General features: G+C 42.9%; 1 protein-coding gene across 2 annotated transcripts in view; it reads right to left on the bottom strand.

The window, feature by feature from the left end:
- The window catches only part of REEP1 (receptor accessory protein 1), a 70165-nt gene that overhangs the window by 48629 nt on the left and 4091 nt on the right, over positions 1 to 17445 (bottom strand). Inside the window, exon 2 of one of the 2 annotated variants that reach the window (XM_064448909.1) lies at positions 11113 to 11228. The exons of the other annotated variant lie outside the window; for it this stretch is intronic. Coding sequence (XP_064304979.1) covers positions 11113 to 11201 — 89 coding nt within the window. The 5' untranslated portion in view covers positions 11202 to 11228. The remainder of the gene's footprint in view (positions 1 to 11112; positions 11229 to 17445) is intronic. 2 annotated transcript variants of the gene reach the window in all.

Raw genomic sequence — 17445 nt, 5'->3', positions numbered from 1 at the left:
GGGGTTGGTTCAGTGCTGCCGAGGACAACCGCAACCATGCAGCTGTGCCCACGTCACTTGGCCAGTTGTGCTGGTATTAACAAGGTGTAAAGCTCCAGTTGAACAGTTGCTCAGCATATCCCTCAGCTTTAGGAAACTTTCCTCCCAACCTCCTCAGTAGGTGACCTCCTTAGCTCTGGCTGCTGAGACCTTGTCCTCATGAGCACTTCTGAAGCATTTTGCACACCCATGGCACCGAGGAAACAGAGGGCAGGCCCAGGAGAACTCGGTGTCTAACACAAAGATGTTCCGCTTTCCATCGAGATCCACCTCTGACTTCTCAGCCAGGCTACTACAGAAGCAAACTGCAGACTTTGTTTTGGTTAATGTAACCTAACGGCTGACGAAACTCAATCACTCCTTTTGGTATAACTGCAGGGTAAAGGGACGGCCGACTGTCCTTCCAGCAGAAATAGCAAGAGTAAGGGCTGTCCTTGATGCTTCTAATTTAAGCAGTCTTGATCTTCCCAAGGCAGCACATACTCCTTTCCACTTGACACCACCTTTTTTTCCCCCCCTCAGCCAGGGCACTCCTCACATGGGAGCTGGAAGACAGCCAGGCACAAACAGGTGAAGAGACATGGCCGGGGGGGACAGGTGGAGGAAGTGGTCTTGACCAGCCTGGAGCTATCACAGAACTATTATGTTTACTCACATTGAGATCCTAGATCCAGACTTGTCTAAAGAAGAAAACATGACTTGCTTTTCCCTACTTCTTGTAACAGGAAGTAGACAGAAATGCTAAAATACCAATACTACTGATGGAGAGACCTTGTGAAACATTGAGATCGTCCAGATAATGCACTCGATGACTATTAAAACCACCAGCAGTGAAGGGTCTCACAGGGTTGACTTTTACACTGACACCCTTGAGTTTCATATGTAAAGCCCAACCAAGATTAAGCAGGTACTTCACCCTTCCCAAGGTTATTGTTCCACGCCATCTTCAAACTCAGGCAAAATTGCATCAGTTTACACATAAGCTAACACTTACGAGTGTTTTGTTTTGGGTTTGTTGGGTTTTTTTGGTATAGTCCTTCAGAACAGAAAAGGCCTGTGTGGCTGCTACAAAAATACCCCACGGCTCCACAGTTATTTTAGGAAGCAAATTTAGTGCAGGTAGATGGCTTACTAAGCTGGGCTGTTCTACTTCATGCTGTGTTCAGTGGAGCTGCCTGGCCTAGCAGAGGTGGGCTGCTGATGAGCAAGGGGAATTTCTTTGCCCTCAAGGCAATGCTTTAAAGGAAGGACCTGCATGGAGAGTGTGTGGGGCTGGTTTGGGCCCCCAACCCATCGGTAAGAAGCTGCGGGTTGATAGGAACGCAGCGCCTGGCACACGCCACGAGGCTCGAGCAGCTGCCTGCAAGAGATAGTGTTTCGTGGGCCTCGTCGGAGGCATTTGCCCTGTCGCTGCTGCTCCTCCCCTCCCTGCGCTTCAGCTCAGCAGGGCGGCAGGAGAAAGCCGTCCAGGGCACTGAGCATTCTCCCAGCACTGGCACAGCCCACTGCATCATTCAGACCCTCCCGGGGGAGAACAAATAATTCATCAAAGTATGATACTGAAGGGAATAAAATCTGTGCCTTTTAGAGAAGAAAACATGCTCTGCTATGTGACGGGGTCAGATCTTCACCCAGCTTCACTGCTCCAAAAAGCCAGGGCTTAGCATCTGTGTGCCCCTGATGTTTTTCCCCTATCCAGTACTGACCATATAGTTCCTGCTTTGAGAGCCCTGTCTTTTTCCAGGAAAAAATAAATGGTGATTTGAAAACTAAATGGTATGTTTTCAATGGGAAGGGCTGCTTTTCCTGACTCTGGAGAGGGGGTTGTTTATGTGGAAAAGGGATTTTTTAGAAGCACTGACATTATATTCCAGAGATGACAGATGGTTTAAAATCTGTATTGTGAGTTAGCCTACAGATTTATGGTAGGCTCAGGATACAAAAAGGAACAGAAAGAGACGTATAACCCAACCAAATTTCTAGGCTAAAAAAGGTATAAAAATGGACTGCATATCAACAAAGCAGCTCTGCATTATTTTCATATAAAACCACAAAGATCATGCTGCAAGTATTATTTTGGAGTTATTTTAACTGATGCTACATGGATCAATTTTTAGGAAGCACAAACACATACAGGAATCCCAATATGGAGCATAATCCCATACTCTGTGTACCCTAAAACTCAGTTGAGGTCTTGGAAGTCTTCCACCACCAAACCACAAGTGCTACCACTGTCTGATGAGATGGTGAGAAACACAGAAGCTCCTGTTTGTCTATTCCTCATTGAAAGACAGCTTTAGACTCCTAGTGTTGTCCTCGTGGGACAGGAAAATGGAATAAGAAATTAAACAAAACTATAACTCGTCCAAATCAATTGCAATATGGAATCTCCTTAGCGTAACGTTACTTCAGCTTCCCAGGGACAGAATATTACTAGAAGTGCTTAAGTAAGTGTAAGGAATATTTTTGCTCACCAATATAATTTAAAAAACCAAACCATGACACCTTTTTGACCCAAATATCCAGCTAAAGCCATGGAAAATGTTGACTTCCTATTAAATCACAATCCTGGGTTACCAACAGTTCAATCCACTGACCCAAATCGATCAGTCCCAAGGCTGCTCTGAGTAGCGCCAGATCTCAGAGATCTCCACAAGCTCTTGGAGGAGGACAGAAACCCCGGTTATGTCTCTACACTAGCCAAGGAGAGCAGTTTGGTATAGGAACAGGTATCAGGTATGGTCATGGCCAGCTTGGCACAAAACAGCCTGCAGAGAAAAATCTTACTGCTGCCTGGACATTTCTACAAATATGCTAGTAAATTAACAATAAACAGCATAACTCCTTCCATCAGTAACTGACCCTAACTTCTCACATCTCTGAGGACTCTAAAATCTGAAAAACTGGGAGACCAACCATTTGGAGGGACCAGCCCCATTGAAAACATGTGGGACTCAACTCAGTCATAAACTCTATGTTCCAGAGCTGGTATTTAACTCCTAGTTAAGTGAAAAAACCAACCAACAAACAAACCCAACCCCACCTTTAAAACATCTCCTTTTGATAACACATTTCAAAGAAGGATCTCAAAATGCAGTATTACTATTAGTGACCTGAGTATCAAAGTCAGTTGCAGTTACACTGATTTCTGACTATTTCTATTTCATTCATGTCTTATCTCCATTTTAAATGATGACAGTGAGATCCACTTGAAATTATACAGGACGTTCACGTCAGAGACATGAACATTACCCAGTTTTCAACTCCAGTTTTAAAGCAAGAGCATAGGAAAAATAAGGCAAGATGATTCTACAGGTAATTTCAGAATATTCAGACCATCTGAATGCTTTCGTTAGTACGAGTATCAGAATGCCACATGCTATATATAACAGCTGCAACATTGCAGAGAGTTCACAGGCCATGCAAACCACATTTCTCTTTATGGCCCACAGACGCAGATTGGTATTTCTTCTGGGTACTAAAACAACATTTTAGGGAGGGGCTGGGCACCTGCTTTTTTTTACTAGGACCTGCATAATTTTTAAAAAAAGGAAAGAAAGAAAATGAAACACTGTCATACAGCTCAAAAAAGACAGACTTTTAGTCTTTTCTCATATGCATGTGACAAGGATTTCTAGTGTAAATTTAATAGAGTTCTTTCCTCCAGGGTCTTTTTTTCATTTCATTCATCCTTTTTAATCCTTCCATTTTATACGGCTAATAACAGCATCTTAATGAAATGCATGGTACAACTGAGATAAACAAGGAGGGAGAGATCTCCAGCTGGAGCTAAACTGATACAGACCAGCCTCCAGTCTAACCTAGACATAAAGGGGAGGAAATCAGAAGGAAGCAAGCCTCTGTACTGAAGCCACGGATCACTAATGAATAAACAGAGCTTCTGGCTATACCTCTGAATTCAGCTTCAACTACCAGTAAAATTATTTGTCTCTAATTAAAATAAATAAGAAGAAAAATGACCATTTAGTGGTTAATCTTAAATCCCAGTGTTAGGATAAGTGATAAAAAACAGCAGGTAGGGGAGCCTAAATAATGCCCTGAAGTTATGCTGAAGAACAGAGGGGACAGCCAGCACTTTGGCTTCTGTGCCAAGGAGCCACATCACTACAGCTCACTGGAGAGTAAGAGAACTTCCTCCAGGACTGACTCCAGAGGAATCAGACCCATCCAGCACCTAAGCAGCAGCACTGATGCCCTGCCAGATGTAAATCTTCAGCCCATTTTTTCCTGTATCAACAAACAGCATCTTAGATATTAAAAAGGCCCATCAACGCTAAAGCAAGCCATTGTAAACATTTTTCTTCCCCATACTTTCCCATCTGAGAAGATTAAGATCAAAACCTATGTAACAGGTACCATTTAGTGTGCTACTAGAAACTGTTCAAGTAAGAGAATGGCAAATCTAATACAAGAAATAGAAATGTGTCCTTTAGACTAGAATCATGGAGTAATTTAGGTAGGAAGAGATCTCTGCAAGTCTTTAACCCAAAGCAGGACCAACTCTGAGTTTACATCAGGTTGCTCCAGGCCCCATCTGGTCAAATTTTCAGTATCTCCATCTCTGGACCTCTGCTCCAATGTTTGCTTACCCTTGCTTTGAAGACTGTTTTCTTTATATCTAAACAGAATTTCCTTTGCTGCAACTTGTATCCATTGCCTCTCACCTTTTCACTGTGTGCCTCCACAAAAAGCCTGGCTCTATCTTCTCTGTAACCACCCATCACATTTCTGAAGACAGCACTAAGATCTCCCCTTCACCATCTCTTGTTCAGGCTGAACAAACTCAGCCCACTGACCTCTCCTGGTGCACTATGTGCTCCAGCCCCCTTCCACCAGATTCACTGCTGGTGCCCTCCGTACACTAGGCAGACCCAGCAGGATGCACTACTGCAGCCAGACCCTGTTCACACTTGCAAATAGAGAGGAACAAGCACTTTTCTCAACCTGCTGGCTAACCCTCTTACTAAACCAGTCCTGTATGAAGATCTGGAAGAGAAGAGCACTGCACCCTTCCCTCATCCTCGGAGGTGCAGAAGGACCCACTCCCTGAATGAGGAGGAAGCTTTTCCTTGCTGCTTTGAGAACCTTCTTGCTCAGCCATACCACACCCTTTCCTTTTCCCCAGGGAGCTAAGCTGAAGTCATGGTACGACAATAATAGAAGTCACGCTACAGCAGGACTCTGAAAATGCTCCTTTTAGCCTTCTCCAAATGAGCTGTTACAGTAATACAAACCTCACTTAGCTAGCTGCAAAGCAAAACTTGACTGCCATGGGAAGTACGTGAAGAACAGTACCACGCTGTCCTAACTGTGGGACTTAAATGGATGAAGCTGCTGTTACCATAAGAGCTTTGAAAAAAGGAGTGAGGGAGATTAAATGAATATTTACAAACACTTATTGCTTTGATACTCTTGCTTAGCCATTTTTGGTGAGCTAGGTGAGGGACAGCTAGATTTCCCTTATCTCTACAGCCACATACTCATAGTGTAAGCCTCCGTTGTCATTAGCTGTGCGGCATCGCTGCAAAATGTAATGGTTTTATGATAATGCTGTCGCATGATCTATTCTTACATAAAGCCACTAGTAGGGAGGTCATTATCAGCTTGTATACTTCTATGCCAAACACCATAGACCAGGGTACGTATCTAGAGAGAAAATGGCACATCCTTTCTTTTGCTGGAGCTGGGAAGCTAATGGAGAAAGTAAATTACCCATACACATGGCTAGTAGTCATGCTATGATAATTTTTAAAAGGGTCAGAGGCTGCAACATCCAGCAAAGCCTTGACTGAGCTAAAACTTATTTAAAGGGCTTCTTTAAATTACAGTCTCCGCCACAGTGCCTAAATTCATCCTTTAGCAGTCGGAGAATTGCATTTGTAGGTTAAATGAAGAAAGATTAAATGAAACTAATTCTAAGAAGAGCTAATTTCAGCACTTTCAAAGGGTTCACCTAAGTTAGCAGGACAAACACACACAGCAGGATTCGGGAAGCTTTAATTTCTCTGACCCACTAATTCTAAGAGGCTTTTCAGGACTATAACTGAGTGCATAGCAGGGCCCTAGGCACAGAAATATCAGTGTCTCTAAAAGTCTTATCATCCTCAATTAGTTCTCTCCAAGGCTTTGGGAAATAGTAAAGTTCTCGTATTCCCATTTTACAGATGGGTTTCTTATAGGCCCAGCTGAGTAATCCCCTGGTTGGACATTCATCATGCAGTGTTGACATGCAAAAGCTGCATCTGTTGTGCCTTTAACTTGCTTGGGTTGGGCAGGATATTGTCACTGTTTCTGGCTTGGAGCATACCAGCATACAGTGTGGGTGTACTAATAAACTCTCGGGAGGAGATGCAGCTGCATAGCCTCTAAAATTCATGCCATTCCCTCAGTAACACTCACATGTTGCCCAGAGCCACAGCCCAAGTTAAAAATTTCTGACTTGCAATTCACTTTGCAGGTGCATGTGACAAATATAGCTCATGCGGTTTGCACAGGATTCTAAAATACCTTTGTTCTTTGCTCAACAAAAAGTATATATGTACAAATGTACACATGAAGACAGAAATATTGGAATTTAGACATATTTCCTCAGAACTCTGGGATGTTTCTTAAAATGGAAGCCTTCTCTTCTGAACTTTGGAATCTCTTTATATCTATTTAACTTTCCTACACCACGATTCATCCCACAACTGGATACTCTTCTGCTACAAAAAGACAATTCTTTCCCTGCTTCTCCCAAATCATTTTATCTCATTAAGTATCTCCAGGTTTTGTATTTCTTGACCAATATCTGGTTTCTTTGTTTAGTTTTTGGTATCTTCCTGTGTTACCATAGCTTCTTCCTGAAGCTTAGCGGGTTAAACACTTTCCTGTTACACCAAGGACTCTAGATTTCAGTCCCTGTAGTGTTTTAGTAAGTGAACTTTGCGTCTTTAACTAAAGATAAGACAGAGGAAGGGGATTCTTTTAGCTTCCACCAATTTTCATAGCACTACTATATTCATCTGCATTACAGTTTTTAACAGCCAGCTATTACCTCAAGCACAGGAGAGACTTAAGAGCAAGGACAGGCATCCATTGAAGCATCTCACAGTACAGCACTTCATGCTGAGAGCTTCACAACATCAACTGGAAATCATAGATTTGGAATAGAGAGGTTCCTAGAGTAAAAATCTTTAAAGAAGCCTGAGGCAACAGCCAGTTTTCAGAGATGACAAATATCTACAGGTCCCATTGACCGTGCTGGAAATGAAATGGCTTTCACCACTGGAAATCAGCAGCTTGGTCACAGCCCAGGTAGAGCCAACGTGAGATCTGGAAGCAGAAGTCACAATTTCCAGGCTGTGCTAGCCTTTATCACCTCCATCATCACACTTAGACGAGCTCACTCTGTGAGCACAGCTTAGTACCGCAGTACTGCCAATTCTCACATTTGTCCATTTAATCTCATCAGGTGATTTCTTGGAAGTGATTATAGGAACATCTCAGTTCAAAATAAATTCTCAGGCTTAATGGTTTCTCAGAAAAGAGAATGCAAACAATCTTGCAGGTTCAGAGGACAAATCAAAGGATCTGATGTACAGAGAGATATATATGCACATACTATACAAGTCAGGATTTTAAATCCAGACTAATAATTTGGTGAAGGGGTGAAAGGGTTTGACTCAGGTTTTTTTAATACCTCCAGACGGCAGTACTGCTACCCAGACACTCAATCTTCGTTCTGACAGAAGATGTCATGTTCCCATTTGCATTCAATTTTGATCTCTCCCAGACTTCTCATATCTTTCTGAATTTCAGGCTTTGGCTGAGAGAGAGTAAAGAGGATTAGAGAGTAAAAAGGATAAGCCATGCCACTCTCTTCTGTTCTGCATTTCCCAAAACACAAATGTGTTCGGATCAAAGTCTGTGACACAGGCATAGCTTCATTCTTACACTGTGAGGAATACCTCTTTGTTTCAGGCTTGGATAAAAAGCCAGTGCGCTGTACAATTAATAAGGGCAAAAGCTTTGCCTCTTCTCTTTCTTTTGGCTTAGTGACTTCACCTCTTTTCCCTTCTCACCTTCTCTTGCATACATATACCTTGCAGCTGGCAGCTACTCAAAATATAAAATGAAATATAAACTGAGGCTTAGGAGCCAGATGGAGACTTCACAGAAATAACTTCAGAGGAAAGCAAAGGGTAAGACAGCCAATGCTTCCAAGTTGTTAGAGATTTCTAAGTAAGCAGCTGCTTGAGAAGGCAGCTTGTACTTTTTGTGGGCACGCCCACACTGCCTGCTATCTTATGTATGCTTTTCCATCACTTCTTATTCATTGTAATACTGCTGGTTTAAATGCCACAGTCCAGTGCTTGTTCTCCTTGCAGGCGAGAAGATTCACACAGAAGGATGACAGTGTAAGTGCCACTCCCCAGAAACAAAGCATTGCTATTTTGAAATGAAATGGTTAATTGTTTCCAACATAACATGGAGCTGTATAAAATGTGCCTTGAGAACTGCATCTTCACAGAATTCAGCCGTTTAAGGATTGACTGCCCAGAGTGAGGTTCAAGAATATACCTAAAACACAATAGTGTTCGAATCTGATTTGTTACAGCCAAGTATCTGCAGACCTCAGCAGAATAATAATTGAAAAAGAATGCTGAGCTGTATAGCACATCTGAGTGCAAAAACCTAAGGACACACTATAGCAGAGAGAGGAAAAATATCTAATCTATAAGTCAGTCCTAGAGGGGGGGTGGGTGGAAAAGAGATTTTACAGAGTGGGTTTACATGAGATTAACTATGAATCATACACAAACTACAAGGAAAGCAGACCAGTTCAGTTTCCAGTACCATGCAAAATTTGGCATAGTATTTACGTACTTAAAATGCATGTCCTGCCTCACAGTCAGCAGACAAGATCTTTCTCTCTGGCTGTATGCAGCTTCTTAACCAGCTCTGCTCCTCCTACAGAGATCTAGGAATAATCTGTAGAAATATGCATAGGGTCTGTGTCATCAGTCATGTATGTCACATTGCCCTGGGCCCTGGACATGGCTGTCAGTGAGCCCTTGGGATTCCCAGTTCAGGGAAAGCCTGCAAGCAGCACTGAAAGAGATTTAAGATAGGATCAGGGATGCAAGCTAAGAACTAATGGCAGCGGGCCGTGGTTAGTTAGCATGGTGTGATGTCCAGCCCCCTCTGTAACAGATCTTCGCATAAGGGTGCAGGGATGAAGCATGAGAGATGACAGAGTTTCTCCCTGTCTGACATGATTAAAGTAGCTTTTAAAATATACGTGCTTGGGTGGTCTGCAATAAGGCATTAGGATTCTTTAGACTGAATCTAAAGAGAAGGTGATCATGCTTTTCATCCTCAGCTTCCAGTGGATATTCACACTTACTAGAGAGAAGCTCAATAGTGAATCTTAAAAGAGAGCTCCGGATCTGAGGTCAGAGATATCTTCATTATGGGCTTTGGGATGGCCCATTTGAATGGCTTTCGTTACTGAAGGGCAGGTAAAGCCATATGCCAATCTAGTAATGAAATTCCCAACGCTAAAATGAAAGAAAGGATAAAATAACTGTCCTGACAGAATCATGTCTTTGGGAGCCCTCTATCCTCAGTCTGCCACCACTCAAAGGGCGTTTTAACTTAAGGTTCATAAGGAACAGAAGTCCTTTGTTATCTTGAACTGGCCAGTTTCTGTCCTATAATATTCAGTTTTCCAGGATCCAGCTGGCACCCTCTTCAAGGCTCCCACTGTTCTGAGCTACAAACACAACCTTGGGATTCTGACCTGGGTAGATTTACACCACTCAGTGACTTCAGCAGGGCTGCACCAGTTAACACAACTTGAAGCCCTGGTATTGCCTTAGGAATGAGAAAATGACTGAGGTTTGCGTTGAATCAGCATTTTCCAGCTATTTATTCCCTCTGTCTGCAGAGCATCCAGCCTTGATCCTTCAGGTTTACCACAAGCCAGGACTGAGAATTTTTGTGGCAGTTCTTGTTAAAATTTGGCAACGCACCACTTAGCCTACTTCCACTGACAAAACAGAGAAGCTGCAATTATTCCAGATATGAACTGACTTTTTTTCCCCCCCTCATATAATATGTGGGGTTTTGACAGAAGGTTACACTGAGAACTTTTCTATTAAATTCCCTCTTTACTGTTTGGATGATCACTTTTCATTTCGTAAGGATCCTGTAACTCTGACCATGTACCTGTAAGGTTTTTTTGAGCATGTAAAATAACACACTTATTTGATTGCTAGATTAGAGAAAAATAGTTGGTACAGTTCCTGTTGGATCTAAGAATCTCCAAATCTTCTGTTGTTACTCAATTATCTCTAAGTGTTCAGGTGCCAGACCGTCGTTAGGAAATTCCATCTAACAATCAGCTGTAACAGAACACACCATATACACGGATCCCAAAATGCTACCCAAATACTGATGAAACAAGCTTTACCTAATGCCGTGAGACGGGAGACTACTAGCAGACACAGGTATAGGCAGTACAACACAGAGACTCCAGTAGCCCTGTTCAAAATTACCACAGTAGTCTATGTTACAGATTCACGACAGTTATAGCTATATACATCTACAGATATGGATATAGCTATGAGAGAGTTGATCTCCTGAGAAAGGACCATTAGATCACAGCTTCTCCCCAAATCATTAGAGTCAGCAGGGGATTGGTTTGACTGATTGCATTCTGACAGCTGTGAAAAGAGGTTAGCACAATACAACAAACATGAGAAAATTCCAACAACATTTATGCAGGGAACTCTTTACTCAATTATTTCATTGTCTGCCTTTTAAAAATATCTGTTTTAAATAACAGCTTCCTCTCTGCATCTGATCCTACAAGAAAGACCCTTTCTGTATATAGGACAGCAGAGTGTGTTGCCATGGAAGTTGTTATGATCTACTTAAATTCAACAAATCCAGCCTTATGGGGTATATTCCCTGCAGCATCTCAATTTAATTATTAATGTTCTTTCTACATAGCAACATCTTTCTGTTTTGACCAAAAGCCTTATAAGCAGAGTGAAAACAATAAACCTGGAAAGTGGAATCCTTTGTTCAGCTGCAAAACAGGTGCAATTAAGCCAGGGAAGATGCAAACAGCCTCCAAGCTGCCCTGCCAACATGCTTCAGCTCAGACCTAGATGGACCATCTGGAAGGGAGAAAGTCTTATTCAGTGTCTGTGTCTGTTATGTCCCTGGCCTCCCTGCTGTGATTTCCAGCAGAAAATACCAGCTAGGATACTGTTTGGGTTTTATTTTTTTCAGAAGGACAAGTTCAGTAGAATCTAAACATGGACCATCAATTCATTTCCACATAGCTGCCCGTCTTGTGCTTGTTCACCAGCCATGCAAGCCCAGCAAAACCACTCAATCTTCTCCCATGAAATATATCACCAAATCCAAAACCTTTTAGCCTCAGGGGAGCCTCAGCACCCATCATCCTCCTTCAAGAGTCATCATGAATTCTGCAGGTAGATTTTAGGAGCCAGATGGTGTTATACAGGCCGATATAACACTGGGGATAGTTTCTTGTGGGTCACATAATATGGGTGGCATAGGTCTCAGTTTAGACATGCACAGACACACGTCCTCCCAAGTTCCCAGCAGAAAAGGCAGCAGGACAAGCAGAACGAGGCTTAAGAGCCTCGAACTGCTCATCCACAAAAGGGCCAAAGGCAGAGCACAGCCCACAGCAGCCCTGTGGGAACTGCCTGCAGCTGAACAGCAACCTTATCACTACAGCTTTCAATGTGACCCGCAGCCTGGGTAAGCTGCTCTCCCCACACACTCACAGCAAGTGTTAGGGCATTTGTGCCAAAGACATCAAGACAAAGGTAGCCATGAAATGTTGTGATGACAGGAGAAGGTCATCTTCCTGAGATTGCTCTGCTCTTAATCTTGACCAGGTGCTTCCCGTCTGTCCTCCCTAGAAGGGTATTCCTCATGAAATGCCATCTAAGATTCCTACTTTCACTCTTCCATGAGTGCTTCTCAGGGACTGACAGTCAGGAGAGCTCTGCCACAAAAGAGGCCAATCTATACAAAACATCCCAGAGCATCCCTGAACTTTTGACCATTGGCTTGGAAATTTCAGCTCAAAATTCATAATTACATTGCCCCTCCAATTCTGCTCCAGAGAGCGTGCCTCATGCCCTCATCAGGGTCTATCACATGCAAAGCAGAACTGATAGTTTACATGGACAGAAGTTATCACTACGCCTACTTTACAGGTACCAAATTAAGAAAGAATAAATAACCTGCCCTCCTCCCACAGGGAATTTGCAGCACCACTGAATCCAGGCTCTTGGTATTCTCATACAAAATCTGCAGCACAAGTCCTTTCCCCTCCCTTGTACAATACTGGTTATTGGTCATAAGCCTTCCTCCAAAACATGAGGCAAGAAATGTCTGTCCGTTTTTGGTTTTCCTCTAAAAACATTTATTTAGAGGCTGGAAACAAGAAATAGAATAAATGAGCTCAGCTGAGCTGAATGAAAGGAAGCAACAGTATGAACTCAACAGAAATGCTTCTTGAGAAGAAGCTGCAACTGTTCGTTGATGCTGAGAGTATTGAATTGCTCAGTAGGCTCAAAGTCAGGCTACACACGTTGCCCCAGCATCCCTGGGACCCGTCCAAAAAGGCACAAAATTCCAGACATGAGGGGCATTCTTTCCAGCTCCTCACAAATAGGTTCTTTAATGCTGGTTTTGTTGTCCCATAAAAATTTGCCATTTTGGAAAGCAGATTACTGTTGGCTCCATGAGAGAGAAGAGGGAAAGACGGAATGCAGCTTTACTGAACAGTTGATTGATTCCTTCTTTGGAATTCATTGGTTGTTTATTTATTAGCAATTAGTACATTAGCAGTAAGGGACGCAGCAAGCAAGTAGGCAGCATTTGAAGAAACAAACCTTTACTAAGCGTGACACCAGGCCAACGTTCCCAGCTGTCCCCCCGTCACTCCCAAGAGCCAGTCTCCAACTTGACACCTGATCCTCTGCCTCCATATAAATGTGTGTCCCTTCTGAAACATAATCCTTGATCTTCATTTCTGCTTACTGTACAACCAACTTCTCTCCTCCTTCGGTACAATCCTTGCCCTCCTTCTGGCTATATGGCAGCTTTCACCAACCTGCAGGTGTCTGCTTTACCAACCACATCAAATTAAAATCCTTTATCTTCCCCTTCTGGATCCTGCAAAATGTCTTCTACAAGAAACAAAAAGCAGGGTACCACACTAAGGTGATATGCCTGCTCTGAGCTTCACATCAAAAAATGGAGTTGTTCTGTGTATGAAGCTGGCATAAGTACCACCCATGTTTCTAGGTCTGGCATGCCTCTCCAGGTCTGGAGTGCCTTCCTGGGTCCTGCCTGTGGAATGAGCAGGTTGCCCTGTTATCTCAGTCCTTCCCTTCGGAAGCACACAAGTCATGGAAAGATAAGACACAGTTTTCATTTTGTCATTTCTTCTAGTTCGTTCTCACCACTCTGCTCACCATCTGTTTTGCCTATATTTCCTCAGTTTAAATTAAGATTCCTGCTCCGAGGAGCTCCTGTCTTACTACATGCATGTGAAATGCCAAAACAGAACATGAACACTGTACCAGTAACAGTGTCACAAAGAAATTACCAAGGAGCACCGGATCAGTCTTATAAATGATTCACCTAGAAGGCAGAGTTGCATTTATTCATATATTATTTAGTTTTATATTACTACAGAACTTAGGAGAACCAACTAGAGACTAAATCACATTATCTAGGGTGCTGTAGAATCAAAACTACTAAATAAGAGTTCCTGCCCAAAAGAGTTTACAATCTAAATACCATGAGTGATAATAAAAGTATGTGACACCTTCCTCTGCAAAAAGCAGTGTGTGATTAACTTCAAGCACACAGGTGATTTAAGTGACATTTTGACATGGAAGCATTTTGCTTGCAAAGAGCCCGATTACAGGGACGCATCCTTCCATTGAGCCATTTCATCTCACAAGGCCTATCTGAAATCTGCTCAGTGGCCCTGATCAAGTCAAGTGCAGAGTCAAACAAAAGGCAATCTAGACTCAGATCCTAGCTGCCTAATGGGGGCATAGAAGAAATTTTTACATATAAAGGTTCTACAGCAACCCAAACTAGCCAATACTCCTGCAGCACTCAAGTCTTCACCTACCTTTTTGATTAGCCTGGAAGTCCTCAAGATACCACCTCTGCCTGCTGAAAGCATGGAAGCAAAAAGGCAAATGCAGCACTTAGTGCTCAGAAGCAACTGCTCAAGAAGTAGCAAGCATGATTATATGCCTTCCTTTATCCTCTCTGTACCAAGCATTTCCTCTTGACCAAACAGCTCTCTATGCAGCATACTACCTTTAATGGAAGCTCCTTAGAGACATCTGTCTCCCTCTGTTAACTGCAATAAGAGCACAGAAGAGTGTTTCTCAACCTTTCCTATTCACTGGGCTACCTGACCCTTCGAAAGAAACATACAGCTCATTTTATATCCCACTGTTGTTTAAGGATAGATGACAAATAATAAGTTGCATGGAATTGGTAAAATGTTTAAATGTTAATATTTTACAGAACTGTAATTCAGTAGGTATAATTACAAAACTTATAACTGAAGAAAATGTAGTAAAAAATGGTATCACCTGATTAAATCAGTTAGTGCATAACTGACAACTGCCTGTATGAGGGGTTGTGTTTTAGAGCTGAAATGCTTTCATGGACTGCCTGATGTTTTGTGGACTGCCAGCCGTCTGAGGACCACAGGCCAAGTAACTTGGCTCTAAATCTCCCTGCTGGGACTAAGTAGCCAATTTTAGTTAGTGTAATGCCTGACTTAGTAGCCTGAATCAGGCACTCTGGCTGTTGCGTTCTGCTGTCTATGACACTGACAGCAGCACTAAGGAGCTGAAAGGGAATGGGTCATTATTCAGAATATTTAAGTCTGGTTGTTTGCTTCAGGTAGCACCTATTTAAGCCTGTAGTTTTGTTCTACCCCTCCCGCACCCCTCACAAATCCATAAAATAAACCACAAACATGACACCCAATTTCCTGATCAGATCCCCTCTCATTAATTTATTGATCAAGGAGCCTGAATGAAATATATTACCTATTACCACAGGTTTTCTGTGGAATATTAGACACATCACTTGATCTCCCTGTGCCTCAGCGCCCTTACCAGGGCAATGGCAGTAAAATCATTCTGATGACACAATACTTACTAAATTAATGCTTCAAAGTGCTTTAATACAGTGAAATGGTAAGGGTCTCACAAAGGCAAAGTACTGTATTAAGGCAGCTGCAAAGGCTAAGCCCCCTAGTTATATTCCATAACTTCTAGTTTGGCAAAACATCCTTCCTTACCAAACCAGGACTAGTAACATCTGTGATGTGCATGCAAGAAAACCTTCCCCATTGGGGCTAAAAGCCTTTCTAGCACATGTGTGCTTGGGCAGGAAAATCTGGGTCACGGTTGACAAAGCAGCAGGCAGCGTTATCCCCTGCAGTGTGATCAGCACGGTCACATTTCACATGAAGGGCAAAGCAAATGTCGCACCTGCGCTGGATGCTCCTCTGTCAGTTACTGTCACCAACAGGTTCTGCCCCTCAGCTGAGCTGCAAAGGCTGCAGCAGAGATGCACGTGGTGGGCGCCGAGCTGAGCTGGGAGCCACGGAGACCACTTGTTCTTCATGCGAGGGAGAGCAGCAGTACAAGACTGAAAGATCTCTTTCAGAGGGATTAAACCACCTTGTTGTACACGTGATGTTTCTTAGCAAATTCTGAATGTATGGCTGGTGGTCTGCCCTTCCCACTTCCCAGCTTCAGAGCACATAAAAGAGTCTACTGCAAACTCATCCCGCAGCCTTAGCTGAGAGCTCAAGCCACGTTGGATCCATTGCTGTATTGTCACATAATTTCACATAGACTCATAGAAAGGTCTGGGTTGGAAGGGACCTTTAGAGGCCACCTAGCCCAACCCCCCTGCAGTGAGCAGGGGCATCTTCAACTACATCAGGTTGCTCAGCGCCCCGTCCAGCCTGGCCTTGAATGTTTCCAGGGATGGGGCATCGACTACTTCTCTGGGCAACCTGGGCCAGGGTTTCACCAGTGTTTCACCACATCACTGGTGTTGAGGTTTGTACAGAGCAATGATTACCAGAATCCTTCACATCACCTGCCAGCACCATGTAAATAACATAGACTCCGAAGAAGGACCTTCACGTATGCGGTATGTATCAACTGAGAGGCTAATGCTGACATATCAATAACCAAAAGCACGGGGCTGTGCTATGCCTTCACGAGAACAGCCCTCGCCCACTTGAGCAGATCCTGTCTCTGCCTGCCTCGGGTAAAGAGGATACAAGTTATCCTTTTCTACCATCATATAATGTCTATTACATTACTTTTTTTTTTTTTTTTTCATTCATAAATCTCTTCAGGCTTCCCATACGCAGGAAAAACAGGAGGAGGAAGTATCTGCTAAGCTTCTCTAAAAAGGAAATTCATTACCAATGTAAGCAGTGCCTTTTGATTAAATCAATGTCTGACTCAGTAGCACTATGGATTTATACCAGCTGAGGATGGGGGTGGCCGATCTCACCCACCCTTGCTAAAATGGCATCACAGGAACCAAGGAAGAGAAAGAAGAAAAATTGTGACAAGGAAGGAAATTTCACTCATCAGTTTAAAGAATTCTTTGGTTCCTCTTTGGTTTTGTTCAGACCTACCTACTTCCAGTGACAGCCAGAAGAAAGGATGCCTCTGACAAATCCCCAAATCCCTGTTACTTCCACACAGGGCTGGGAATTCCCAGTGAACATATCTGAGGTTGTACCAAACCGTAAGAGATCAGACAGGCCATTACTGATATTTTGATTTAAAAGAAAAGAAATACAGGCAAAAAGGCATAATTAAGGCTGTGGTACTTCACAATGAAGAACATATTTAACCATTTTATAATCATTTGTAATGCAGTTTGAAGCTCCTCACAGCAGGAATTCAAATGCCTAAGTCACACAGTATCACGTCAACTATTGATGACCTGTCTGCTCCAGCCTCATTTCTACTGCCATCTCCTTCCTCTGCCACATGTTCCAGATTGAAAGGTTTTCAACAGAGCATGATGCGCTTAACTTTCAGAATTGGAGCCAAAACCTGTATTTCTGTTCTGCATGATCCCAAGCATAAAAAGCAAGTTCCATGTTTCTGGGAAAAGAATAGGATTTCCATGCAAATACAACAGGCTACATTTATATAGACCACTTTTAACTTCAAAATGCATTTAGACAACAATCAAAAGGTACAGCAGACCAGCAACCACCCAGGTTTGCCAGTGCTGTGCACTGTATCTGAGCTGGACTGCAATAAT

The sequence above is a fragment of the Phalacrocorax carbo genome, chromosome 4 (genome assembly GCF_963921805.1).
Source record: "Phalacrocorax carbo chromosome 4, bPhaCar2.1, whole genome shotgun sequence".
In the NCBI taxonomy this organism is placed as follows: domain Eukaryota; kingdom Metazoa; phylum Chordata; class Aves; order Suliformes; family Phalacrocoracidae; genus Phalacrocorax; species Phalacrocorax carbo.
The sequence above is the reverse complement of the archived record's forward strand: the minus strand, read 5'-3'. Positions and strand labels throughout refer to the sequence as shown.